General features: G+C 50.6%; 1 protein-coding gene across 2 annotated transcripts in view; it reads right to left on the reverse strand.

The window, feature by feature from the left end:
- The window catches only part of MMD2 (monocyte to macrophage differentiation associated 2), a gene marked incomplete at both ends in the record, with an annotated part of 45,954 nt that overhangs the window by 12,046 nt on the left and 6,351 nt on the right, over positions 1 to 27,557 (reverse strand). For both annotated transcript variants that reach the window (XM_082858023.1, XM_082858022.1), the window contains 2 exons: positions 1,520 to 1,680; positions 3,619 to 3,700. In XM_082858023.1, the coding sequence (XP_082714149.1) occupies positions 1,520 to 1,680; positions 3,619 to 3,700 (243 nt within the window). The remainder of the gene's footprint in view (positions 1 to 1,519; positions 1,681 to 3,618; positions 3,701 to 27,557) is intronic.

Here is a 27,557-nt window from a genome sequence, read left to right on the forward strand (position 1 = left end):
ACTTTTCATCCACCACGTCGCAGACGAGGACACTAAAGGGCAGCACCGTCACACCACTGGTAAGTGGGCCCCAAACCCAACGACCGCTGTCTTTAGAAGAAAAAGGAGAGGGAGATTTGGACACAGAGACACACGGGGAGGAAGGCCTGTGAAGACAGAGGCAGAGATTGGAGTGATGGTGCCACAAGCCAAGGAACCATGGGAACCACCAGAAGCTGGAAGAGGCAAGGGAGGGTCCTCTCGTAGAGACATGGCCCTCCTGATACCCTGATCTCGGGTTTCTGGCCTCCCAACTATGAGAGGCTAAGTTCCTGTTGTTTCAAGCCCCCCAGTGTGTTGTAATCCATTACAGCAACCAGGAGCCACAGAGAGGAAAGAATGGGGACAGGAGGGGCTGGGATACAGCAGAGTCACAGGGATTCTGGGGGCAAGAGGGGCACTGGACACGGGGACTAGTGGTCACTGCAGCTGCTACAATGGACCAGAGGGTCCCCTCACTTTATGGGGGCCCTGGAAACCCAGAATCAACACTGGCTTGGACACAACTATGTGACCTTGCGCAAGTCACGTTCCAGATTCGGTGTCATCATCCACAAGACAGGGATTCTACAAGCTGCAACGTGGACGAGCCCAGGACGTCACGGTCAGTGAAAGAAGCCAGTCACAAAAGGCAGAAGCTTCTCAAGGGTCCATCGACAGATGAAGCGATAAACAACGTGTGGTCCATCCAGACAGTGGCATATGATTCCTTGAAAAGGAAGGCGATTCTGACACCTGTCGCAACACGGATGAACCCTGAGGACACTGGGCTCACGAAAGGATAAATATTATACGATTCCACTTACATGGGGTACACAGAGCAGTCAAATTCATAGAGACAGAAAGTAGAAGGGTGGGTGCCAGGGGCGGGGGAAGGGGGAATGGGGAGCTAGTGTTTAATGGGGACAGAGTTTCAATTTGGGAAGATGAAAAAGTTCTGGAGATGATGCTGGTGATAGCTGCCAGCAATGTGAATGCAGTTAACACTACTGAACTGTACACATAAAATGGTTACGATGGTAAATTTTATGTCCTGTGTACTTATCACAATTTTAAAAAAATTAAAAACAAAACAAATCCAAATTAAAATCCAGGATTCTAATGCCTACATTGCAGAATTATTGGAAAGATGCAGCGGGACATCTGCAGAATGCCTGGAGCCTAGGGGGCGCCCAGAAGGGGGCGATTATCACGACGATGATGAGGGTCCCTCACAATGACCCTGGGAGCGAGGGGCTTGTTCTTCCGGACTCGCAGAAGTGAGCAAACGAGGCAAATGAGGGTGAGGTGGTCCGCCCACGTGGCAGTCAACCCCGCCGGCCCGAGGCCAAGACGGCACAAGGCCTTCCATCCAGGGCCCCTCCTGGCTCGGCCAAGCGTGGCCCGAGGCACCCTGCCTCACCCCTCAGCCCACCGTGGGTCCCAGCCCTGGTCACCCCTCCAGGAGCTCGCCCCCTCCCGTGGGCTAGGCAGCAGGCACCTGAGGTGGCTCTTCTTCCAGGAGATCGTGTGGAACACGGTGGACACCACGAAGAGCCCACAGAGGCCGAGGCCGTAGATCCAGGCAGAGATGGTCTCCCAGTCATCGTCCGACAGGAAGTAGAGGTTGGAGCTGCCGAGAATGCTGGGGATGATCCAGAGCTGGAAGCAGGGTGGAGGGAGGTGCTGCAGGGCCAGCCTTTGGAGCGGGGTCCAGGCAGATGTGGAGGGAGGTGCTGCAGGGCCAGCCTTTGGAGCGGGGTCCAGGCAGATACAGAGCCCCTGAGCAACCTGAGCCTTTTCTCCAGACCTGCGCTGTCCAGCAGAACTTCCCACGATGGAGGGAAGGTTCTAGACCTGCACCTGATGGAGGGAAGGTTCTAGACCTGCACCATCCAGAACTTCCTGTGATGGTGGGAAGGTTCTAGACCTGCACCATCCAGGAGAACTTCCTGTGATGGTGGGAAGGTTCTAGACCTGCACCATCCAGGAGAACTTCCTGTGATGGTTCTAGACCTGCACTGTCCAGCAGAACTTCCCATGATGGAGGGAAGGTTCTAGACCTACACCTGATGGAGGGAAGGTTCTAGACCTGCACCATCCAGAACTTCCTGTGATGGTGGGAAGGTTCTAGACCTGCACTGTCCAACAGAACTTCCCATGACGGAGGGAAGGTTCTAGACCTTCACTATCCAACAGAAATTCTATGATGGAGGGAAGCCTCTAGACTCTGGACTGCCCAACAGAACTTCCTATGGTGGAAACATTCTACATTTGCACTGTCCAGTATGGGAGCCACTAGGCACACGCAGCTACTGAGCACTTGAAATGTGACTTGTACCGCTGAGGACTTGAAGCTTTCATTTTAATTGGTTTCAATTTCAATCCCAACAGCTACACGAGGCCAGAGGCTACCATACTGGACAGCATAACTCTACAGAATATCGTGGTAAAACAGGAAGCCAAGATCTCCTCTCTGCAAGAAGCATCTCTGGCCACCGCCCCCGACCCCCTGGGTCCACGGATACCCCAGCCTCCCGGTCAGGGCACCCCGCTGCATGCCTCTGTGCTGTTGCACCTGTGGTTCTCTGTGAAGAAGGCATCCCTCCCTATCATGTCTACCTGGAAAACTCCTCACTCTTCGAATCCTGGTTTATCCATCGTTCCCTCTGAGAAGTCTCGGAACTCTCCGAAGCACTGGGGTCCAGGGTCCCTGCGAGGGTTTGCCCAATTTCGTGTGTTAGGAGCCCTTTTTCTGGAGAGAGATTCTGCAGCAGCCCCAGCCAGCAGAACTCTAACGTGGGTGGCGCAGGTGATTTTAGATGTTGCAGTCACCACATTTTGAAAAGGAAATTATTTATAGGTGAAATTAATTTTAATATTTTGCTTAGTCCAATATATCCAAAATTTCATTTCAATGTGTAATTAATATGAAAAGTATTAAGAAGATACCTTACATTCTTTTCTTTCCATGCTAAGTCTTTAAGAGCTGGTGTGTATTTTATACTCACAGCACATGTCAATTCAGACAAGCTACATTTCAGTTGTATGAGGCCAGTGGCTACCAAGCTGGACAGCGTAGGTCTAGAGCTTCATTAAATCCTCAAAGGGGCCCATGAGCCAAAGGGTTAAGGACCACTGCCCAGCGAAGGATTTCTTACACAAGGCTGGGGTGGGGGGAGAGGGCAAGTATTCCAGGCAGAGGGAACAGCGTGTGCAAAGGCACGGGGTCATGCCTTCTATTACGGAAACAGCAGGTGTCTCAGAGCGCTGGAGCCTGGGGACAAGATCGTGGCAGTGGAAGGTGGGCCAACATAACACAAAGGCTAAGACCTATCTGGGAGCTTGCTACCGAGCCTGGATGCTGTACAAGTACTAGGGAACCACTGCAGGTTCTTAAGGTAAAAGAGAGGCACGCTCAACGCCTCCAATTTCCCCACATGACCTTCCCCCGAGATCCCACACGCTCTTCCAAGGGCCATGGAAGCCTTGAGAACAGGCCGCTCGGGACATTGCCGTGGAACGGAAACACGGTCTCTCCAAGGGCAAAGAGGCTGTGTCCCCAGACCCCTCTTCAGCTCTCAGCCCCCCAAGACTCACAGCATGGGTGGCGCAGTTGGCGGCATGCTCGTACTCCGTGGGCTGGTACCTCCTGTGGGCAGGGACTCGGTGGTTCATGAACCTGCAAGGAGACACGCAATTCCTGGAAGCTTGGCTGGGAAGCCGGGAGCGGCCCGGGTCACAGAATTCCCAGGAGGCCTGAGGACCTCGGCCCCTGCTGGTGGGAAGAGGGTCCCCCTCCCCTCCCCTGCCGTCCCCTTTCCCTCCTCCTCTCCCCTCCCCCTCACGCTCCCCTCCCTCCCTCCCTCCCTCTCTCTTTCCATGACACTTTCTTTGCACTATCCAACATTTTGTGCTTAATCCCCAAAGTGGTGTTTGCTGAATATCGGGTTGCAGGGAAATCCCTGGCGGCCCAGCGGTTAAGGCTCAGTGCTTTCACTGCTGTGGTCTGGGTTCGATCCCTGGTCGGGGAACTAAGATCCTGCAAACTGCGCGGCACAGCCAAAATAAATAAATAAATATTGGGTTGCAGCATCCTCTTCATTTCTTACTTTTAATTTTCTTTAAGCATAACAGACATACAACATAGCTCCCCAAGGTACGGCTGGGTGGACTTCGACGTAGACACATGCCCACGTGACCACCAGAGCCTCTTCTGCACACCCTAGAAAGCGCCTTTGTTACTGAACCCAGGTCCGGCCGCTCGCCGCTCGAAAGCCAGTTCTCGAGAGACAAGAGTTGGTAGGAAAGGAAAGGTTGCTTTATTTTGGAGGCCCGCAATCGGCGGGGAGGGCGGACGCCTGTCCAAAGGCCGACTCCACCCCCCACCCCCGACAATCAGGGGGCAAGAGCTTTCACAGACAGAGGGAGGGGGCTACAGGCAGGAACAGCACAGTCAGCGCTGACAGTCGTCTTGAAATTGGTCATCAGTGGTCTGACCAGCGTCATCTCGATTATTTTAGGTACAGTTAATCTTCAGTTCCAGGGTCAGTTTGTTTCCATTTCTTTGGGCCAATTCTTGGAATTGTGGCAGCTTATGTCATGGCTACAGCCTGGCCATCACGTAGTTAACTTCTTCCACCTGGTGGGGATTCAGTACCTATAAGACAGCTCACAGGATATGGCTCAGAATATTATCTCTAGCCCTTGAGGAGGAACTAAAGGTCCTTGACTTTGCTTAATGACTGAACTATTATTATTTGGTCTCCTTTGACTGTGTTCCTCTGTTACTGCATTTTCTCACTTCTCTGATTAAACGTATTCTTTGGCTAAAGTTTTTCCACAGACAAAAGGCAGGCGGAGGACATTGCGGGGGGAGGGGCAAGGACCATAGCGCCCTGCTCCATTTCACCTTTATACCCCTTCCCAGGGGTACTGCCCGCCAAGGACACCCCCCTCTGACACTGCCACCATAGACTAGTTTTGCCTATTCCTGAACTTCCCATCAGTGGGATCGCACAGCACACACCCTCTGGGTCTAGCTCCTTGGGCTCAGCATGACTCTTGCCAGCCTCAGTAATTGGCTGTTTTCGTTGCAGCAGAGTATTCCACCCGGTGAGGGAACCACAAGTTATTTATCCCATCTCCTGGAGGCGGACGTTCCAGCCTGGAGCTGTTATGGTAACGCTGCCACGAGCCTTCACTGTAGTGAACATATGCATTCATTTCCGCTGGGCATAGACGTGTGGAACGGCCAGGTGACTCTATCTTGACAATGAACGTTCCTTTTTTTTCTTAACTTTTTTTTTGTTTTCTGGCTGCACCATGCAGCCTGAGGGATCTTTGTTCCCGGACCAGGGATCGAACCCATGCCCCTTGCAGTGGAAGCATGGAGTCCTAACCACTGGACCACCAGGGAAGTCCCGACAATAAGCATTCCTGATGCTCTGGTGTCTTGGAATCTTCCAAGCCCCACCCACTGCCTCCGCCCCATTCTCTCACCTGATCCTCACCGGAGCTCCTGGTCCCTGCAGGCTACCATGGAGCCACAGAGCCACCACCATGCCGGGTTTACAGAGGGGAAGCTCCAGGGCAGAGTTAGGAAGTGACATCACCCAGGTGGGATGGGACGTGGCCACACCTGGCTGACCAAACTCTCTGCAGGGGTCTTCAGGTCAGGCTGGCGGTGGGGGAGATGAGATCTGCAAACACCTGGCTCTCGGGCGGTAGGCAGGACCACGCTGGCTCAGAGTCAGGTAAGTGGACAGTTCACCTTGGACTTTGCCAAGAATCATCTACCAGGTGGGGTTAAACTCCACTACAACCCCAAAAACCTCCCCCACACCCCAGGAACCCGATTATTACTATAAAGACCCACACAAATGAGAAATGGGTGTATGGTTCAGAACAAAGGGCACAATGCAGTACAGTGCACAGAGCACTTATTAAGTGCCCACTGTATGCTGTGTCCGTGCTAGGGGCCGTCCACTTAGCATTTCTTGAGTACCTTCTGTATGCTGGATCTATGCCAATAAAGCAAATACAATAACAACAAAAATAGGGTTATGGGTTGAATTGTGTCCTCCCCAAATTCCTATGCTGAAGTCCTAACCTGAGGACCTGAGAATGTGGGACTTATTTGAAAAGAGTCGTTGCAGATGTAATTAGTTAAGATGAGGTCCATACTGGAGCGGGGCGGTGAGCCCCTAATCCAATATGACAGGTGTCCTTATAAGAAGAGGAGAGACACAGAATGAAAACAAAAGGCAGAGACTGGAGTGATGCAGCTTCCGGCCACGGATGCTGGCAGCCACCAGGAGCTGGGAGGGAGGCCTGGAGCAGACTCTCCCGCAAGTCTCCAGAAGGAACCAACCCTGCAGACATCTTGACTTCGGACTTCCGGCCTCCAGAATGGAGAGAGACCAGATTTCCGTTATTTTAAGCCGCTAAGTGTGTGTTCGTTTGTTACCACAACCCCGGAGACACTAACACAGGTACACACAGTGTTAGCTTTGATAGATTCTGCCCAAAAGCCCCCCAAAGAGGCGGTGCTAATTTACGCTCCCTCCACTAGGGCTGGGGGGGTGGGGGTCTGAGGCCAACCGTGAAGGGGGTGCAATGGACGCCTTTCTTCCCAGCGGGAAACCAAGTCTCCTCCACCTGTTACTGGGCTGCCCTCTCCCCTGCTCCTTTAACAAACAGCAACAAGCCACCCGTGGTACCAGCCCCTCGGATCTGAGGGTGACGTCATGGTTGCCGTGGCGACCTGGATGGGCAGTTATTTATTTATTTCTGGGTTCCACAAAACTTTCCTTGTCTCTCACCCAGCACTGCAGCTATTGAATGAGAGAGAGAGAGAGAGACAGGGGTCGGGGGCCAGGGCCCCAGGGCCAGGGGCAAACGCCCAAGAAACAGAGTTCCCACAGCCCTCAAGAAAGGAGAACTTTTTCTTTCACTCCTTGTAGCCTAATTTCTTTCTTCCTAAACCTCTAGGCAGGCGTTTGAAGAGGACAATTAATTCACTGTTTACGTTTTTAATTTTCCTTTTAATTTATATTCAGTAAAATTTCCCTTTTTGCTACACATTTTTATGAGTTTTGACAAAGGGAGAGAGTTGTATAATTGCCACCATAATCAAGATAAATAAAAGGTCCATCACCGTCCCCCCCATTTGCCCTCCTGCCCCCTGGTACCCTAACCCTCCCCGCAGCCCAGTAACCACTGCTCTGTTCTCTGTCCCCATAGCTTTGCCCTTTCCAGAACATCATATAAACGGGTTCATATAGAAGCTCTACAGACCTTTTTTTTAATGTCTAAAGAGAACTGATTGCATAAAATCAAGTGTATTCTTAGGTGAAAAGAAACTGTGCTCTGAATGCCGAACAGGGACTTAGTTATTAGCTCTTGTTTTCTGTGAGAAGAAAATGATGAACCCGCCTAACATTACTATTCTTGGCTGTCATCTCAGCCCTTCCAGGCTTCCCCCCACCCCCCGCCCCAGCACAGCCTTTTGAGTTTGGCTTTTCTCACTCAGCTTAAGGCAGGTGAGATCCATCCGCTGTCGCCTGGGTCAATGGGTCCTTCCTTTCTGTCGTTGAGAACTATTCCGTCGTAAGGATGTGTAATGACTTGTTTATCCGTTGCCCAGCAGAGGGACAAGGGAGTCATTTTGAACAGCTGCAATTCAGAGGTAACGTTTAGACTGTCTGGAACAGAGCTGGCAGTCAGCTAGGCAGCCTTCAAGATTGTGGGAAATTTCAAAGAGTCGACATTTCTAGCAAGCTGCCGCTGGTTCAACGAAAAGAGGGAAATGGGCCTTCGGTCTGCTTTCTGGAGAACAGAATCCCCATTCTGTGGCCAACCCTTGCCACTTAGATAACCACGTGGCCACTGCATTTGATGGGGGTGGGGAGGGCAACTCCACGTGGAGGGCTCCCAAACTGAGCTGGCAGGGAGACAAGGACCGAAGGTTGCCTTCCACCCTGAGCTGGAGAGGGCAGGGCTTCGGAGCCAGGCACAGCTGGGTAGAAAGTCCCTGTATGATCACTTAGCTGCTGTGTGACATAGGGGAAATGTCTTAACGTCTCTGGGCTGCAACTTCCTTGTGTGTTAAAGGAGATAATAGCACCTAGCCTGCAGGTTCCATGAAATGATACGGTTCAAGAGCCCATACGGGGATGTCTGACATACAGCGGTGCTCGGAGAATAAATGTTCTTTTCCCCTCTCCCTGGGGAGCTCCCCTAAGGAGCCCAGGCACCGTTTTCTTACTGGACCCATCCTGGTACTTCACAAAGAGCGCCCCATTAAAGCCCACAACATCCTTGCAAAGTAGTTACTATTATTCCAATCTGAAGAGAAGAGGTCAGACCAGCGTTTCTCAGTCTTGGCCACACATTAAGAATCATCCGGGAAATGGATGGGTGGATAAACAAAACGCAGTCCAGCCACACAATAGAATATTATTCAGCCATCACACCTGCTACAATGAGGGTAAACCTCAAACACACGATGCTCAGCGGAAGAAGCCAGACACAGAAGGTTCCACATTTCGTGGCCCCATTTATATGAAATATCCAGCCAGGCAAATCCATAGAGACAGACAGCAGGTCAGTGGTTACCAAGGGCTGGGGGCAGCGGGAGAAACTGTTTAATGGGTACGGGGCTTCCTTTCGGGGTGATGGAGATGTTGGTTGTACAGCCCTGTGAATGTATACATGCCACTGAACTGTTCACTTTTAAACGGTTCGTTGTATGTCGTGTCAACTTTACCTCGATGTTTTTAAAAGCTAAGAAAACGAATCACTTGGGAAGCTTTTAACTATGCCAATGCCCAGGCTATACCCCAGACCAGAGAGGCTGCAACCTCTGGGGCTAGAACCCAGGCAGGGATATTTCTAAAGCTCCCAGGGTGGGACTTCCCTGGTGGTCCAGTGGCTAAGGCTCCGAGCTCCCAATGCAGGGGGCCCAGGTTCCATCCCTGGTCAGGGAACTAGATCCCGCGTACGGCAGCTGAGAGTCCGCATGTCACAACAGAGATCCCGTGTGCCGAAACTAAGACCCGGAGCGGCCAAATAAATAAATAAATATTTAAAAATAAATAAAATTCCCAGGCTGAGAACCACTGAGGTAGGTTCATTAAAAACCCAAGATGCTAAACTGGCCTGTGACTAAAAGTTACACAGACCTGGACAGAAACTAGTAACAGGAATGAACCCGAATGTTTAACAGGTGAGAGGTAAATGCAGAAAAAGAGGCCTGAAAGATAAAGGAGAGATGGGTGGATTTGGGGGTGCTGGTCACAGAGGACTTCCCTCATATTTTAATTTCCAGGATGAGGTAGAAGATAATTTGACCTGTATTGTTTGACTTTTTATGAGATTATATTCAAATTTTCCCTGCATAACTGAAAATAAGTCTTTAAAACTGTATCATGAAGAAAAGTGGCAAAAAAAGAAAACTGAAAGAAAAAAGAAAAAAACTGTATAATGACATGGGAAATGTTTGCCATATAATACGAAGCGAGAAAGAGAGAATCTGTAATTCGTTATGATTATAATAAGGTCAAACTATGTTGTGGATGGAAGAAAACACACATAAATGAAATACAGATTTGTGGTGAGGCAGTAGGATTCTTTTTTTTTTTTTTCAGTAGAATTCATTTTTGATGACATACTTCTTCTTAAAAATTCTTTTAAGGGAGTTGACGGGAGATAAAGGTAGACTGCCTATCAGATCACAGTACCGTATCAAGGGCTGAATTTCCGGGAGAAGCAATACTGCGGTTACACGGGAGAACGTCTTTGCTTTAGGAAATACACGCTGCCGTGTTTAAGGATGAAGTGTCCAGATGTCTGCAACTTATCCTCAAAAGGTTCAAAAAGAAGAGAGAGGAGCAAAGCCAACATTGCAAAATGTTAACATCTGGTGACTAAGTGAATGACTGGCACCTAGATGTTCACTGAACTTTTCTCATAACCTTTCTATGTTAGTTTGAAATTTTTCAAAATAAAATGTTGGGGGTGGAATTCTTTTCCTGTCATTATGCTAATGCTTTTACAATATAAAGATTTAATCGCACACGACTGTTGCCAGAAAAGGCAAGAAGGAAGGGGTGCGGGGCGTCCCAGAGACATGATGGTCAGAGGCACTGAAGACCAGAGAGGAAACTTCTGGAAACCAGAAGGGCATCAGGAAAAGCTTGGTGGCTGGAAGGAGGAGGCATGTTTCGAGGCTGGGAGGGAACCCACGAGGCTGGAGTGGGAGCTGGGGAAGCGGCAGGGGGTCACAAAGCAACACCAGTTCCTATATCCCAAGGTTCCAGCTTTCCAGAGGGGGCAGGGGGACAGTCATCTCCCAGCACCCATTCTCCCCTCCTTCCCTGGGAACGCTGACCTTTAACTTGGCACACGGATGCCCAGAATAAAGGAAGTCGCTGGAGGAAAACATCTGGAGGTAGGCTGTCTTCCTACCACCACCCAAGTACAGTAGGACTGTCGACCTTTCTGGCAGCAGGGGAACTTCAAGCTTATGCCCATAACTCCCTGAAGACATCGTTGATGTACCTTGGTTTTACAGATCCCACAATTTGAACTTTCTTAACGGATCATGAAAAGCAGAAAATAATATGACTTTATTTTCTACTTTTCATAATCAATTAAGCTTTTTCATCGGCTCTCCCATTGGCCACAGGACAACAGCCATACTTTCCAATATGCTTCCAACTTACTGATGGTGCCACTAGATGGATGGGTAGGTGGGGTAGGTAAGTAGAGAGAAGGCAGGCAAATAGCTTTCTAGACAAATAAGTGGATAGTTGGATAGATGTCTGGATGGACGGATGGATGGATGGAAGGAAGCAAGGAAGGATGGATGGATGGATGGATCAGGGGTGGGGGATGTTGGGGTGGATGGAAGGATGGGTGGAGGATGGAAGTTTGGCGAGATGAGTGCAGGTGTCAGTCATTTGGGGTGCTATAACAAGATACCATAGATTGGGTGGCTTAAATAAGATACATTTATTTCTAAGAGTTCTGGAGGCTCAGAAGTCCAAGATCAAGGTGCCAGCAGATTCAGTGTCTGGTGCAGACAGCAGCCTTGTTGCTGGGTCCTCACAAAGTGGAAAGATAGCTCTGATGTCTCTTCCTCTTCCTGTACGGGCACTAATCCCATCGTGAGGGTCCTACCCTCATGACCTGATCTAACCCTAATTACTTCCCAAAGGCCCCACTTCCAAATACCACCACATTGGGGGTTGGGACTTCAACATACAGATTTTAGGGAAACACATTCTGTCCACAGCATGCCACCACTAGTCCCTCAAACTTATGTACTTCTTGAATGTAAAATGCATTCATTCCATCCCAGCAAGCCCAAAAGTCTCAGCTCAACCCAGTATTACCTCTAAAGTCCAAAATTCAAAGTCCCATCTAAACATCATCTAAATCAGACATGCGTGAGACTCAAGGTACAATTTATTCTGAGGTAAAATTCCTCTCCAGCTGTGAGCCTGGGAAACCAAATAAATTATGTGCTTCCAAAATACAATGGTGGGACAGGCACAGGACAGACATACAGACATTCCCATTCCAAAGAAAAAAAAGAAAATACACCAAAAAGACGGAAGGGGTGATGGGTCCCAGTGAAGTCCAAAACGTAGCAAGGCAAGTTCCTTGAGATCTTAAGGCTCAAGAATAGTCCTCTTTGATCCGATGCCCTGCCCTCCAGGCCCCCTGGGGTGACAGCATAACCTCCACAGCTCGGCAGGTCACCCCACCTCTGAGACACTGGGCAGGGCCCCACCCTTTGAACCAGAAGCAGCCAGCCCTGCCCTGAGATCTAGAAACTGCGTTCATCATCATCCTTCCCTTTTCCAGGGAAACAGCACATGTGTGCAGCCCTCCTCCATTCCTTTGGTCCCGGCTTCAGAGGGAGGCTGACTCGGCCCACAGTCCGCATCAGCACTAATCTCTGTATGAATGGTCTGTGGGCCACACCCGTGATGCTCCCTTCTGAACACGTGCTCGTTTTTACACTCTAGATAGGCTGAGAATTCTCCAAATCTTTACATTCTGGTTCCTTTTTGCTTCATAATTCCTTCTTCGATTCACTGCTCTCCTCCCGCATCTCACTGTGAGCAGCTGGGAGGACCAAGCCACTCCCATCAACACCGGGCGTAGGCAACCTTCTCAACGCATCACCCAATCCCACCATGCGCAAGTCTTACCTTCCCCGGAACATGAACACAACTCGGGCAAGTTCTCGGCTGCTCTATACCAAGGATATTCTCTCCATTGTCCAGTAACATGCTCCTCATTTCCACCTGAGGTCACACCACACTGGCCTTTACGGTCCATATTTCTGCTAACATTCTGTTACCGATTGTTACGAATTCTCCAAGAAGATGAAAGCTTTCTCTACCACTCTCCTCTTTTGCTGAGTCCACACCAGAATCACCTTTAAAAGTCCCTTCTCGGCTTTTTCTGGCACGAACTTCAAGACCCTCCCAGTCTACACTCCTTCAATCCCAGCTCCACTCCTTACCAGCCGCGTGTCCAGGGACAAGTTACTCAAGCTTTTCGGGCCTCAGTTTTCTTATCTGAGCAATGGGGATGTTATCAGCCTCCACCCAGGGGGATTCTAAAAGGATGGAATGGGTTAATCTGTGCACAGCACTCAGCACATGTTAACACATGACCGAACTTGATGATTCTGTTACTATAAATCTTCCATCCTATTATTGAACCCATTTGACAGCTGAAAAAACTGAGGTCCTGAAAAACCAAATCACCTGCCTAACACATGACAGCTAGGAAAGGATGGAGCCAGGATTTCAGCCCGGGATTGTCCAAGCTTGAGACCTGGGCTCCAGGGAGGTAGTAACACCTGCCTCGCAGAGGAGAAGACATGATGTGCCAAGTGCCCCACGCACAGTAGGCACCTGTACATGTTGATCACTCTCTGCCTCCTCCATCACCTCTGGAAGAGATGCTATGACGTGTCTAAGTAAGGAAAGAAGAAGCTCTGCTTTAAAAATCAGGCCTCATCACTGCACACCCATTAGGGTGGCTATTATTTTAAAAGAAACAAACAGAAAACACATGTGGAGAAGTGGGAACCCCTGTGCACTGCTGATAAGACTGTAAAATGGTGCAGCTGCTGTGGAAAACAGTATGGAGGTTCCTCAAAAACCTGAACATAGAATGACCGGCAATTCCACGCCTGGTTCTACACCCAACAAAGAACTGAAAGCAGAGATTTGAAGAGATTCTTGCACACCCATTTTCAGAGCAGCGTTACTCACAGCAGCCAAAAGGTGGAAGTCACCCAAGCGTCTGCTGACAGCTGAGCAGATAAACAGAATGTGGTTCGTCCACACAATGGAATATGACTCAGCCTTAAAAAGAAATGCAATTCCGACACATGCAATGACATGGACGAACCTCGAGGACATGATGCTGAGTGAAATAAGCCAGTCACAAAAAGACAAACACTGTAGGATTCCACTTGTACCAGGTCCTTGGAGGAGTGAGATTCATAGAGACAGGAAGTAGCCGGGCAGCTGCCAGGGGCTGGGGGAGGAGGAGGGCGTGTTAGTGTTCGATGGGGACAGAGCTTTAGTTTGGGAAAAAGAAAAAGTTCTGGAGATGACAGTGGTGATGGTTGCACAACAATGTGAATGTGCTTATTAATCCCACTGATTTGCACACTTAAAAATGGTTCAAAGCGTAAGTTTTATGTTATGTATAGTTTACAAAAAAAAAAGAAAACTTCAGGCCACAGGCAAAGCTATGTGCATATGAAGACCCTCTGTTAACATGCCAGCAAAAAGTGACACGAGCTGAGTTTCAGGTTGTGCCGTCGTTACCCTCGCCCCAGAATCCTGCGCTGCCCAGGACCTAGCAGGGTGGAGAAAGGGGCCAGAGCAAACGTTACTGCACATAATCACGGGGAGGGACTTCCCTGGTGGCGCAGTGGTTAACAATCCGCCTGCCAATGCGGGGGACACGGGTTCGAGCCCTGGTTGGGGAAGATCTCACATGCCGCGGAGCAACTAAGCCCGTGCGCCACAGCTATGGAGCCTGAGCTCTAGAGCCCACGAGCCACAACTACTGAAGCCAGTGCACCTAGAGCCCGTGCTCCGCGACAAGAGAAGCCACCGCAATGAGAAGCCCGTGCACCGCAACAAAGAGTAGCCCCCGCACACTGCAACTAGAGAAAACCCGCACGCAGCAACGAAGACCCAACGCAGCCAAAAATGAATAAATAAATAAATTTATAAAATTAAAAAAAAAAGAATCACCGGGGAGATCTGAAAAATCCCAATGCCCAGGCCACATCCCTGACAATTAAAACAGAATCACGGTGTGGGGAGTGGTGTCCAGGAATTGGTATTTTTTAAACTTCCCATGCGATTCCAGTGAACAGGCAAGCCTGAGAAGCAGTGGGCTGGGGGGAAGAGCCCAGCAGGGAGGGGATGATGGGCCCCCCCCAGATGGTGCCAGGTGCTACACAACGGGAATGTTCCTGGACCCCAGGACCACAAAATGAACACTGGGCTCAGCAGGGGCAGCAAACGGGCTTCAACTCACACGGCAATTCTGGTCCACTGATAAGAGGCTGCCTGGAGTGCTGTGCTAAAAGGATTCTGCGAACGAATCTAGATGATGAATTAGCAATGTCTGCCATGAACGAATCTAGATGATGAATTAGCAATGTCTGCCACGGGTACCAGGCAGGCGAGAGGCAGCCATCCCTGGTGTAAGAGTTCCCCAAATGCTTTCACTCCCTCCTCCTCTTGGAGCCTCACAAGGACGCTGTAAACTGAGCAGAGCCGAGATGATGCTTGTCATTTTATACAGGGATTCAGAGAAGTGAAGCCACTAGTTAGAAGTGGTGCAGCTAAGATGGCAACCCAGACCTTCTGACTCCTTGTTGAGACCGTCCACTCACTTCCCCTTTCAGCCCTGTCCATGGTTCTGATAGGAAAGGTTCTGCCATTAGTCTTTCACGTTATAGTGTAAAGTACCTGACCATCCTCTCCAGGATGGAGGAATGGCTGTGGAGCTGGAGGCGGAGGAAGAGAAGGGACAGGGCCCTTTCCCAGCTCCTGAAACCCACACCTCATTGGCCAGTGGTTAGAGCAGCCCTGGCCACAAGTTATCCGTGACCCCAGTCCCCCTGAACCCTGGCTTTGTCAATCCCTCCCATGCTGGACAGTCCACACCAAGACTCCCAGATCCCAATGACCAAGGCAAAGCCCTGGCGGACCCAGAGCATAAACGTCTGTGCCAAGGCCAAGAACAGAAATGCCAGGCAGCTTCTGCATGGGCTAAAAGACCCTGTGTTCCGGGGGATCTGCTTCCTTTGTTTCCTATCCCTGACTCACTCCCTTCAGTTTCTCCTCACCCCAGGGAAGCTCTCCCTGTGGCCCACAGTCATCACGCCTCTGGGCCTTCCACATATTGTTCCTTCTACATAAAAGCCCCTTTCCCTCTTCTCCAGGTGGTACACTCCTATTGAGCCTTCAGAGTCCAGGTCAAAAGGCCCTTCCCCTGAAAATTCTTCCTTGATCCCTACCTTCACACCCCATCCAGACTGGGTTGTAAACTGCCTTCTCTCACCTCAACGCCACTGCTTAAGTTGCCTGTTTGGAATCTCCTTCCCTCTTTTCTCTTCCTGGAGCATTCCTAGGCAGAGAGAGTGGCTCTCCCCTTTGGACTCCCAGAGCTGCCTGTGCGACCCCTACTGTAGCACAATCATACATATTTGGGTGCTCTGGGTCTGCCTCGGCCCCGAGACTGCAAACCAGGGGACTGGCCCTGATTCCGCTTCATCTTCCTGGACCCAATGCAGAGCCTGCACCCAACAGGTGATGCTCGGCAAACAAGCTTATGATCAATCATCTCCGAGCATTTACGAAGTTGTTTAGACTCGAGGTAACAAGTTGGGAACAGTTCCAGTCTTTTAAAACCTTCAGAATTTTTGGAATAGACAGACTCCAGAGACATGGGTTACTCCAGCCAGGACCCTGGCCACTCAAGGTCACACGATTCCAGGGGCAGGGCCAGTTTGCTGCTTTAGAAAAGCAGGAGGTATGAATGGAAACCCCACTGGAGAGCCTGGGGAGAAGGGGGGAAATATTATTTCTTTTCTTTCTATTTCTGGGCTGCTTCACTGGCTACAATGTTCATTTACTACTTCAATAATTTTGTTAAAATCTAATAAAACAAAACGTTTTAAATATGCAGGTCTATGTCTGAAATCAATATTCGAGACCAAACGTTCCCCAACCTACAGCACTCGAGTTGCGAGAGGGGAGAGGCTGTTCCCAAAGAGAGTTCCGGTAACCACCCAACTGCCCGTCCAGGGCAGGATGGAAACACACTGCGGAGGGTCCCACATGGAACCAGAGTGCAGAGAGAAGCGGCGAACGCCCTGCACTCAGAGGCAAGGGTGCATCGCAGTCATGGTGCCAAACAGGACAGGCTCTCTGACTCCATTTCTATAAACTTCAAGAACCGGCACCAGGAGTCTTTGAGGATAAAAGCCAGGACAGTGGCTACCCTTGGAAGCGGGGAGGCAGTGACCAGGGGGCGTGACGGGGTTCCTGGCAACTTGCGACACTGAGTGATTTGCTGTGGGTGCTGGTGCCAGGAGTGTGTTCAGTTTTCCAGCCATAACGGCAAGGCACACACTTCGAAGTAATTACACTTCGATAAAAGGTGAAAAGATGGAGTAGCCCAGGCCCCTACCAGCCAGGTCTGGGAGGGGTCTGTAAAAGGTGTGCTTCCGACACCACCCCCCGGGGCCCCTATGGGCAGCCCCGGGCACGGCCCAAGCTTGCTGGCCACCTGCCCTGTCCCCACCACCTGGGCCTCCCTCCAAGCCGAGCGCACCCCAGATGCTCCTCTGCCGTCCTGCTCCCCGGCTTGCAGTCCGGAGCAGCCAGGCCCAGGCTCAGCGCTTCTGCAATTTCTCCCTCCCCTTCTGGCCTGGGCCAGCCTGGAGTGCAGAGCCCCCAGAGAGAAGCAGGCCCGCTCTCCCAAATGAGCCCAGGCTCAGGAAAACCACTGCGGCCGCCCCTTCCGGGCTGGGCCAGTGCCTGGCAGTGGCAGCCCTGAAGCCCCAGGACAGAGGACTAAAGAGATTTGTCCAGGAGACAAAGCGGGGGTCTGTCCGTCCCACAGAAGCAAGGGCAGCCCAGGGCAGAGCTGGCCCCGGGCCCTCTGAGCCTCTCCCTTTCTCCAGCTTGGTCCCGGGCTACTTCTTTGTGTCCATTCATGAATTCACAGCTCCTCCTGGACGGCAGACAGCATCTTGGCTCCGTCTTTGGGAAACAGAGTCGGGGAGAAACAGTCCATGGGCTGGGGCCAGCTCAGAATTGTGGTGAGATCAAAATCCCAGAGGGGAGACAGGAGGGGAACAGGAGGGGAAGCCAAGGAAGGAGGGGAAAGGGCCAGGGTCTCTGGCAGGTCGGGAGCAGAGAACACGTGGCATTCCACGTGAATGGCGCCCCCTGGGGGTGCGTGCCTGGTGGTACTGACCCAACACAGCTGGGGCCAGACACCCCTAGCCCTGCACCCTCCCCAGGGCTCCCTGGGGAATCTCTTCCCCTCTGGCATAATGAGGGTCCACGCCTCTGAAGCAGGGGCCACCCCATCCTGCCTGCCTCACCGGAAGCTCCCAGAAGATAACAAGATGAGGAGATGCCATGGGAACCCAGAAGCCCGGGGTGGGCCTCCATCTCCACAGTCCTTGTAACCAGGGGCTGATGCAAGCCTGGCGGTCGACCCACTGCCTCAGTGCTGTGAATGCCCATCCTCCTCCCCGGCGTGCAGACCCCAAGCCCGAGAGCTCTGACCTGGGGGATTTGTGCTGCAGCTGCAGGAGCCTGGGAGCTAGCGCTCCGAGAAATCAGCCTCCACTAGTGACTCAGGGGGGAGCTGACGGATGCCCCCACTCCCCTGCCCTCAGCGGAGACGACTCCAAGCCACGTCCCCCCGTGTCTCCCAAGCAGAACTAATTAAGCTCCGAGTGCCTGCAGTGCAACCCGCTTCTTACAAACCCTTTAGCGGCTGCGTGCCCTGCCCTGTGCTCACTTCCGTGCTCCCCTATTGCCGTATCTTGGGGTCAGCTCCCAGATACACCCCTTGTCCCTGCATCCTCGTCCCCGGGTCTGATTCTGGGGAAACCACACGAAGGCAGATTCTCGGCAGCTAAGAGTAAAACCCCGAAGGTACCGACCACAAGTGCTCTGGGCAAGAGACAATACTGCTTCTGAACCATCCCAGTCCCAGCTGAGGCCGCTGCTGACCCCAGGAGGCTCATCTGCACCGCACTTCAAGGCTCGCTCACACCCGCCGGCTTCCACCGCCTCTGAAAGGGACAGGCCACTGCCCCGTCCACCCACGACCCCCTAAACCAGGGGGATTTAGGGGATCTGCAGCTTTCCCCTCCCTGAGGCCAGGATGGGGTTACAACCACCTTCCTCATCCCGCAGGGGCCACACCCGGAACACGCCTTCTAGGAGACACGCCCCGAACCGGAATCCACCAGGAGGAACTTTAAGAAACTCAGCAAATACCTCCCCCTACCCACCCCCACCACTCCCAAGGGACCTTCCGCCCTTGGCTCGCCGTACGGAGCCCAAAGCAGCTCTAACTCCAGAGACGAGGGCGACCACCCGCCCACAGATGAGCCGTTCCCTCCGCCCGCCGGCACGACAGGCACGCTGGGATGGCGGGTCCTCTCACGGGAAATCATTCTCTCCACGCCAGTACTATTCCCCGTGAAAGGAGGGGCCGCTCGAGGGCTCGTGGAACGTGCAAGAGGCCCGGGAATGTCCCATCCCCGCCGACACAGCGCCACACACAGCCTGGCCCAGCCCAGCCCTGCCCGTGGCCAAGCGTCCAGGGTACCATCACAGGGCAGGTTTGAGCCCAATTCCCAATTCCCTGGGGTCCCCCAGAGCTGGGCCCCAGCCCAACTCCACCTCCCGTGACCAGGACTCCCGTAAGCAGGCAGCAATGCAGCTGCCTTCAGGTAGAAACAGATTCCCCCCGAGACGCACACGTTTCTGGAGCAAAATGCACACAGGTGCACGCACACGCGCCCACACGCTCATACATCGTGCGCACAACCCTGAAATACCGTCCGCACGTCCTAAGAATGCCTCCACTACGAACAGGGGCTGATCCATTCCTTCCCCCAAGGCCTTTCTTTGTAAGAAATGAACCCCCTGGTGTTGTCTTGGATAATAATGAAGATCCCACCGCTTTGGTCCACCAAGTGCAGAGGTGCTTGGGGGGACGACCTTTTTCCTTAAGAGCGGCTCCTGAAAATCACAAAACTGTAACCACTAATGAAATCATTGATTCAGACAAGGGTAACCAACGGATGCGGAGAAGGCTGGTGAGAGGCTGCTGAGCGACAGGGTGGTCAAATCCGGGGAACCCAGCATCGCTTTCTTGGCCCCAAGATCAACCTCAGCATCACCAGAAATGGGACAGATGTCTCCTGCCTCCTGGGGAGATGCAGTGCGAAGTTTCTTGCCTCTCTTGCCAAGGTGGTCACCCTGAGTGTGACAAGGCTCTGCAGCTGGGCAGGGTACCCTGGCAGTCACCGGCCATATGCGGCTAAGTCAATGGAAACTCACTAAAACTAAATAAAATGCACAGTTCAGTTCCTCAGCCACGCCAGCCACATAGCAAGTGCTCGACAGCGCTAGGAAGTTTTGCCCATGTCATCAGGTGTGATGGGGTCTGGTGGTTACGGAAGAATTAATCCTCACCAGTTAGAGACGTGGACTGACACGTCATCTGGGATTTGTCTTCAACTGTCGGCAGAGAAAAAGCAAAGAGATGAAGCAAGTGTGGCAAAACGGTCATAAATGTTAATTAGAAATTGTTAGTCATTGTTAGGCTATGGAGTTATTACATTATACTAGTCTCTCTACTTTTTGAATGGAAGTTTTCATAATAGGAGGAATGCAATATTTGCATGATCTCAAAACACTCCCCTTCCCGCAATGCTCTTCATCACCAAAAGGAATGGTAACTTTACAGAGAGCAACGTGGTGGATGCCAACTGAACCAAGGGTCAAGGTTAAAACACCACAGTGACAGGACGGTCATCCTGCTGCCGGCAAGCGGCCACTGAAACAGTGATACGGCAACCGGTAAAGTCTGCAGGACGCTTATTAAATAAGACTGCATCAATGCTAATGTTCCTTTATATTTTTGTTTCCTCTTACACTTAATAAATGACCTGCTTATGTCACCATTTTCTTTTTTTTAATTAATTAATTAATTTATTTATCTATTTCTGGCTGCTTGGGTCTTCATTGCTGTGCGCGGGCTTTCTCTAGCTGCGGAGAGCAGGGGCTACTCTTTATTGCGGTGCGCAGGCCTCTCATTGGGATATTCCCGGACCAGGGCTCAAACCTGTTTCCCCTGTATTTGCAGGTGGATTCTTAACCACTGCACCACCAGGGAAGTCCCTCACCAAGGTTTCTGAATGAATCAGTGAACCACCTAACCAACTGTGGGTGCCCAATCAGTGGACAAGTCAGGCATGCCCACCACATGCCAGACCACGCTGGCCCCTCAGGGGACACAGGGTGTCCGAACAGCCCCCAGCCCACGCCTGCTCCAAGCAGCTTGCAGTCTGGCTGCGGAAGGGCGATCAATGACACGGGGCCTGCCGGACTCTCCCCTGCTTGAGACGGGGACTTAGGACAAACCTGGGAGGTGCGCTGGGTCTGGATGAATCTGAAGGTGCGTGCCTGCACTGCTGCTGGCGTGGGGTCTCTGGACAATTGTCACTTCCTAAGTCTCCCTGCACATCTGTCAGCTTAGGTTTGCAGTCCAGGCATAGGGCAATGAACTGAGATCTGCTGGTGCTGAAAGGACAGCTCCCCTGGGAGCCCAGCACAGCTGCTAGCACCCCAGTCCCGCTGCACCAACCTGTCATGTAATCGGCACCCACTGTGTGCCAGTTTACATGCATTTCCTCCAAACAATCCTATGAGGGAAGCATCATTATCCCCGTGTCACCCGACCCTGCCCCTCACACCCCCTCCTGGCCGCGTCACCACCTGAAATTCTATCATACGGTTATCTGTCTGTTGTCTGTTTCTCACACCAGAATGTGAGCTCCACGAGGACAGGGTCAGCCCGGTATCCCCAGCACTGGGGACAGCACCCAGCACACCACAGCACGCGGCAATTATTGCTTAATCAACGAACAAATGAAACAGATTTCCATGCGGTGCAGCCAGGTGTCCACGGCAAGGGCGGGGCACGTGTTCCTGGCTGGCCTCACCGTGGCCCAACACCACACTACAGACCCAAGCTCCCTCCCCTCCCTCTCCTGCCCCACCTCCAACTACAGACCTCCACCCAAGCGGTAATTATTAAAATCGGGGCCACACAACCCCCAGGGCTCCTGCTCCCTTCAAGCCCCCTCTTGGCCTCCAGTATTTCCGCCTTCTGGTTGGTGAGATCCGCCCACATGGCAGGGTCGCAGCGACTTCCAGACAGCCCCAGCCTAGATGCCCTTGTGCCCTTGGTGACTCCTTCAGCTGGACATTTGGGGAGAAGGGGGAACTTCATCATCGGGTGGAAGATGGGAGCTCAAGGGCAGACCACACCCCGCAGGTCTGACCTTCACCATCTGGCAGCTCCTGCTTCCCTGAAAAGCAGGACTGAAGGTGCAGGGACCTGGTCCCAAGACGAGTCTTTCTCTTAGTGTAACCCTAATGCCTCTGCTTCATTCAGAGTTATTCACTGTCCATTCTGTGGCCAGAGGGACACACCCCACACCCTGACACGTGTATGCACCTGGGCCACCCCTCCTGCAGCAATGGAGGACCTGAGTCCCAGGGAAGCTAAGTGACCAGCCCAAGGGTGCCCGGTGGGTGAGTGAAGGGACCAAGACGAACGGTACACCGTCAGAACACTCAGTCCATGCTGGGCTCTGGGCCAAGCACTTGCCATGCTCGGCATTTAGTTCTCCAACTCTCTGATGAGGGTCAATTATTTTGTCCGTTTTACAGATGAGGAAACGGAAGCTCAGAGACTCAATCAACCCTGTGAGATTAGTACTACTATTATTTCCCATCTTTCAGAAGAGGAAGCCAAGGCACAGAGAGGCCATGTAACATGCCCGAGATCACACAGCCATTAAGGGGAGGGGCCCCGAGGCAGACCCAGGTGGTCCGACAACAGAAGTCACCTGTGGTGAAATTCTACTTTCCAATTCTCAAGTACGTAAGTCCCCTACACACGAACCTTCAAGTTGCGAACTTCCAAAGATGCGAATGTGCTACTACCCAGACATCACTGGATCGTGTTTTCAAGGGGGTAGATAGCATTGAATCCAGCAAGGAACCAGAACCTGTGCCACCAACGTCAGGCGAGAGTGACATTGCAGCTCGCCCTCCGTCTCCTACTGCTGACGACCCTTCAGCTCTGCCATCTCCCACCTCCTCTCCCCACTGCAGTCAGTACCTCTTCTTGCCTGTTCCCTCGATGCCAGCCCCTGTGTGCCAGCTGTTGTGCTGCGCTGCTGTACTTGCCAAGGTACTGTACTGTAAGATTAAAAATGTTCTCTTGGGACTTCCCTGGTGGCGCAGTGGATAAGACTCCGCGCTCCCAATGCAGGGGGACTGGGTTCGATCCCTGCTCAGGAAACGAGATCCCACACGCATGCCGCAACTAAGAATCTCCATGCCACAACTAAGGAGCCCGCCTGCTGCAACTAAGACCCAGCACAACCAAATAAATAAATATTTGTAAAATTTTCCTTTATTTTTTGTGTTTGTTTTTTATGTACTATTTGTGTGAAAAGTATTATAAACCTATTACAGTACGGTACTATGTAGCTGATTGTTAGTTGGGTACCTAGGCTAACTTTGCTGGACTCATGAACAAACTGGACTTACAAACACACTCTCGGGGCGGGACTCATTCTTCTGTAGGGGAATAACTGTATTTACTATGTGCCATCCACTCCCAGGTAACGTGGAGAGGACATACCTGCTCTCTCCACTGCCCCAGGTTCGTGGGGAGACAGCCAAGGGAGCAATTCAAATGTGGGGCAAGATGGAGACAGCAAGCAACAGAGGTGAAGGAACTGAGGTTATGAGAAGGCAGAAACTGGGAGGCAAAGGAAGCCAACAGAGACAAGGGTGAGGAAAGGAAAGGAGATGGTGAACGTGGAGAATGGGGTAAACACCCAGAGAGTCACTGAGGCATCTATGGGGGCACCTGGCCTCCAGCTCCGGCTCCCTTGGAGCCCTAAATGCACTAAACTCTGTAACAAGCTCAGGTGCCCTGCTGTTTAAGAAACGACTTCACTTAGTCACGGTGAGCACTGTCCACACTCACACTTTCTGTGAGCTGAGCCAGCACTCCGTGGTCAACTCCAGTGGCCCTTCCACTCATCTGGCTACGGATCCCCGGGGCTGCCAGGGAGGGGTGTGAAGAGGTCTGGACCTCAGCCTGGGAGCTCTGACAGCACGGGGATCCTTGCAGGGAGGGCTGGGTTCCCTGCAGGGAGGAATCGGCAAAAACTCAGACTGGAGGTCAGACAGATCTGAGTTTAGAGCTGGCTGTCCCTCTCACCTGCCATCAGACCAGCCTCTCTGTCAGCCTCATCTGTACCATGGGGCCAATAACACTTATCTGGCAGGGTAAAGAATGGATTAGAATCAATGCACATGGCATCTAGCGCAAAGCCTGGAACATACAAAATGCTCAGGAAATGGTGGATGTCATTATTGTGGTGGCAATTAACAAGAAAAAATTAGTGGCAGAGAAGCAGTCTGAGACACTGAGAATTAGTCCGCCCAAATCTCGATCCACACTTCTTATTGCACCTACCTGGCCGTGTTCTTGATTTGTTTCTCTGTTGGCCAGGAGTCCCGGGTTGAGGCATCAGAGGCTCCCTCTGCTCAATGGGAAGAATGATTTTGAATCCCATGATCGATTAGTGATGTCTGCCCTGGGTACAAGGGAAGGCTGACAGTAGATGTGCTATGTATCCTACCCTAATAATCCTATTAATGTTCAGGCAGTACTACCCTTAAACAAGAGGGACTCTGTCCCTAAGCCTGTGCCTTTAGATCCATTACTTCTCCAACTTTCACGCACACATGAATCACTGAAGGATCTTATGAAAATAAACATTCTGATTCCATAGGTCTGGGGTGGAGGCCAAGATTCTGCATTTCTAACAAGTGCTAGCTGATGCCAATGCTGTGGATCTGTGGAGTATGTGTGGATCAGGGTTTAGAGGTCCTGCTCTCACAAACTCAGACTAACTTGTTAGGGAGACTTTGAGCACCTTGGTCACGGGGGATCCAGCACTCATCGCTGGCAGTGTGAGCTGTCACCCTGGACGTTCACTTTGTGAATAACACGGGCAAGACCAGGCAAGTACTGCTTCACATCTCCTGTCCTGTGTCCTTGGAACAAAAGGTGGGTGCGAATCCATACAGTGGAACATCATTCAGCCTTAAAAAGGAAGGTACTACAATGAGGTATCACCTCACACCGGTCAGAACGGCCACCATTAAAAAGTCTACAAATAACAGACGCTGGAGAGGACACGGAAAAAAGAGAACCCTCCTACACCATGGGTGGGAATTTAAGTTGGCGCAGCCACCATGGAAAAGAGTATGGAGGTTCCTCAAAAAAAGTAAAAATACAGTTACCATATGATCCAGCAGTCCCACCCCTTGGCATATCTGGACAAAACTATAATTCAAAGGGATACATGCACCCCTATGTTCACAGCAGCACTACTTACAATAGCCAAGACATGGAAACAACCTAAATGTCCATCGACAGATGAATGGATAAGGAAGACGTGGTACATACATGCGATGGAATACTACTCAGCCATTAAAAAGAATGAAATAACGCCGTTTGCAGCAACACGGATGGACCTACAGATTATCATACTAAGTGAAGTAAGAGAAAAGAAAGAGAAAGACCCTATCATTTACCATATGATATCACTCATATGTGGAATCTAAAATATGACACAAGTGAATGTATCTACAAACCAGAAACAGACTCACAGACATAAAGAACAGACTTGTGGTTGCCAAGGGGGAGAGTGGGGGGGGGGGTGGCTTGGGAGTTTGAGATTAGCAGATGCAAACTATTACATATAGAATGGATAAATAACAAGGTCCTACTGTATAGCACATGGAACTATATTCAATGTTCTGTGATAAACTATAACGGAAAAGAATATGAGAAAGAATGTATATATATATATATATGTATAACTGAATCACTTTGCTGTACAGCAGAAATTAACACAACATTGTAAATCAACAATACTTCAATAAAATTAATTATTTTAAAAAGAGGAAGAAAATTCTGACACTTGCTCCAACATGGATGAACCTTACGCTGAGTGAAAGGAGCCAGACGTAAAAAGGACAAGTATTGTAGGATTCCACTCACACGAGGTCCCTAGAGTAATCATATCCAGAGGGACAGAAAGTAGAAGGGTGTGGGTCAAGGGCTGGAGGAGGGGGAGGGCGGAGTTAGTGTTTAACGGGGACAGAGTCTCGGTTTGTGAAGATGAAAAACTCCTGGAGATGGATGGTGGTGACGGCTGCACAGCAAGGTGAATGTACTTAATGCCGCCGAAGTGTACACTGAAAACTGGTCAAAATAGTACATTTTACATTGGGCATATTTTACCATAATTTTTAAAAAACTGACTGCATCCAAATGCTGTGAAGGTTTGTGGGTGATGCCACTGCTGGCATTGGCAGCCAGAAAGATGTGAGCAGCAGGCAGGCTTGGGTAAGAGAGAAGACAAACCACAGTCACGCTCCTCGTCCGTGGGTTACACATCCCAGGGATTCAACCAGCCGGGGATGGAAACTACTACGCGATCCGCGGCTGATTGAATCCGTGGATGGTTGAATCCACGAATGCAGAACCCGCGAATACGGAGGAACACCCGCAAGAGATCTGAGCATCCGCGGACACGCCAGCATTCGCGGGAGTCCTGGAACTAAATCGCTCCCTGATCCCCGCTCCCCGCCCCCGCGGGTACGGAGGGACGACTGCCATTCATCCGCGAAAGCCTTGCTCTGAAGAGAGCATGAACGCCATAGGCTGATGCCCAAGAAAGAGTCACAGCCTAGTAACCTCAAGCATCCATTCGTTTCTCTTCCTGTTTCATTTCCAGGTTTCAAAGACACTCATGAATTGCCTTGGAATTCCCAGTACGTGCACATGGCAGCTGAGAAGCATGTGAAATATTAATGAATTTATATCACTCCTGAACTTGTATATGTGCAGGACTAGAGGTAACTTGCATTAGACATAACTCCTGTTCTTTTCTTTTTAATTGAAGTATAGTTGACTTACAATGTGTGCCAGTCTCTGCTGTACAGCAAAGTGACTCAGTTTTACACATACAGACATTCTTTTTTCAATATCCTTTTCCATTATGGTTTAGCCCAGGACACAGGATATAGCTCCCTGTGCTATGCAGTAGGACCCTGCTGTTCACCCATTCTAAATGTTGATAGTTTGCATCTACCAACCCCAAATTCTCAGTCCACCCCTCTCCCTCCCCGCAACCCCTTGGCAGTCATAAGCCTGCTCTCTACCTATTCTTTTTTTTTTCCCTACCTATTCTTTTTTTTTTTTTTTTTTTTTCCCCTACCTATTCTTTATGTTGGCAACGAGGTGGGCACTGAACTCCAGATGTGAGCAGTTTCATTTCCATATGATAGGTTTCAATCACATTTTCAAAAAAAATCAAATAAAATATTTCAGCTTTACTTAAATACTGTTTGACTTTAAAATGTTACACTTATTCATCTTAATCTGTATTTTGCCTTTTCAACTTAATAGAAGTTTTTGAATATTTTAGAATTAAACATCATTTAACTTTTTTCAGTTTCTGACATTTGCTTTAATTTACATTTGTGGGGTTTTTTAAATTACATTTTTCATTTGAATCCCTTACACTAGTGCTCTTCCAGAGAAATTTCTGCAATGATGGAAACGTTAAATGTCTGTGTTGTCCCATACAGCAGCGCTGGCCACATGTGACTAGAGAGAACTTGAAATGTGGCTGGTGTGACTGAGGAACTAGCTTTTTAATTTTATTTTAATAAATTTAGATTTACTTTTTTTTTTTTTTGGCCGCATGGCATATGGGCCCTTAGTTCCCCGTCCAGGGATCAAACCCATGCCCCCTGCATTGGGAGCACAGAATCTTAACCACTGGACCTCCAGGGAAGGTCCAGGATTTACTTTAAATAGCCACAGGTGGCAAGGGCCACAGTCCCCGACAGAACGCCTTTAGATGATTATTGTTAACAGAACCCAAATATAGGTGAAAATCTTGACTATAGATAACGATTTTGCTGCAGTGAAATCAATCAAATAAATCATGTGACATACATAATAATTAATAAACTATGTCTTTATTACTCATCCAAGCAAGGCTGCCCAGCAACGAATGCCAAAGACGCGTGTAAAAATTAACTACGCTC

Source organism: Leucopleurus acutus (assembly GCF_964270905.1).
Source record: "Leucopleurus acutus genome assembly, chromosome: 16".
Taxonomy (NCBI): Eukaryota; Metazoa; Chordata; class Mammalia; order Artiodactyla; family Delphinidae; genus Leucopleurus; species Leucopleurus acutus.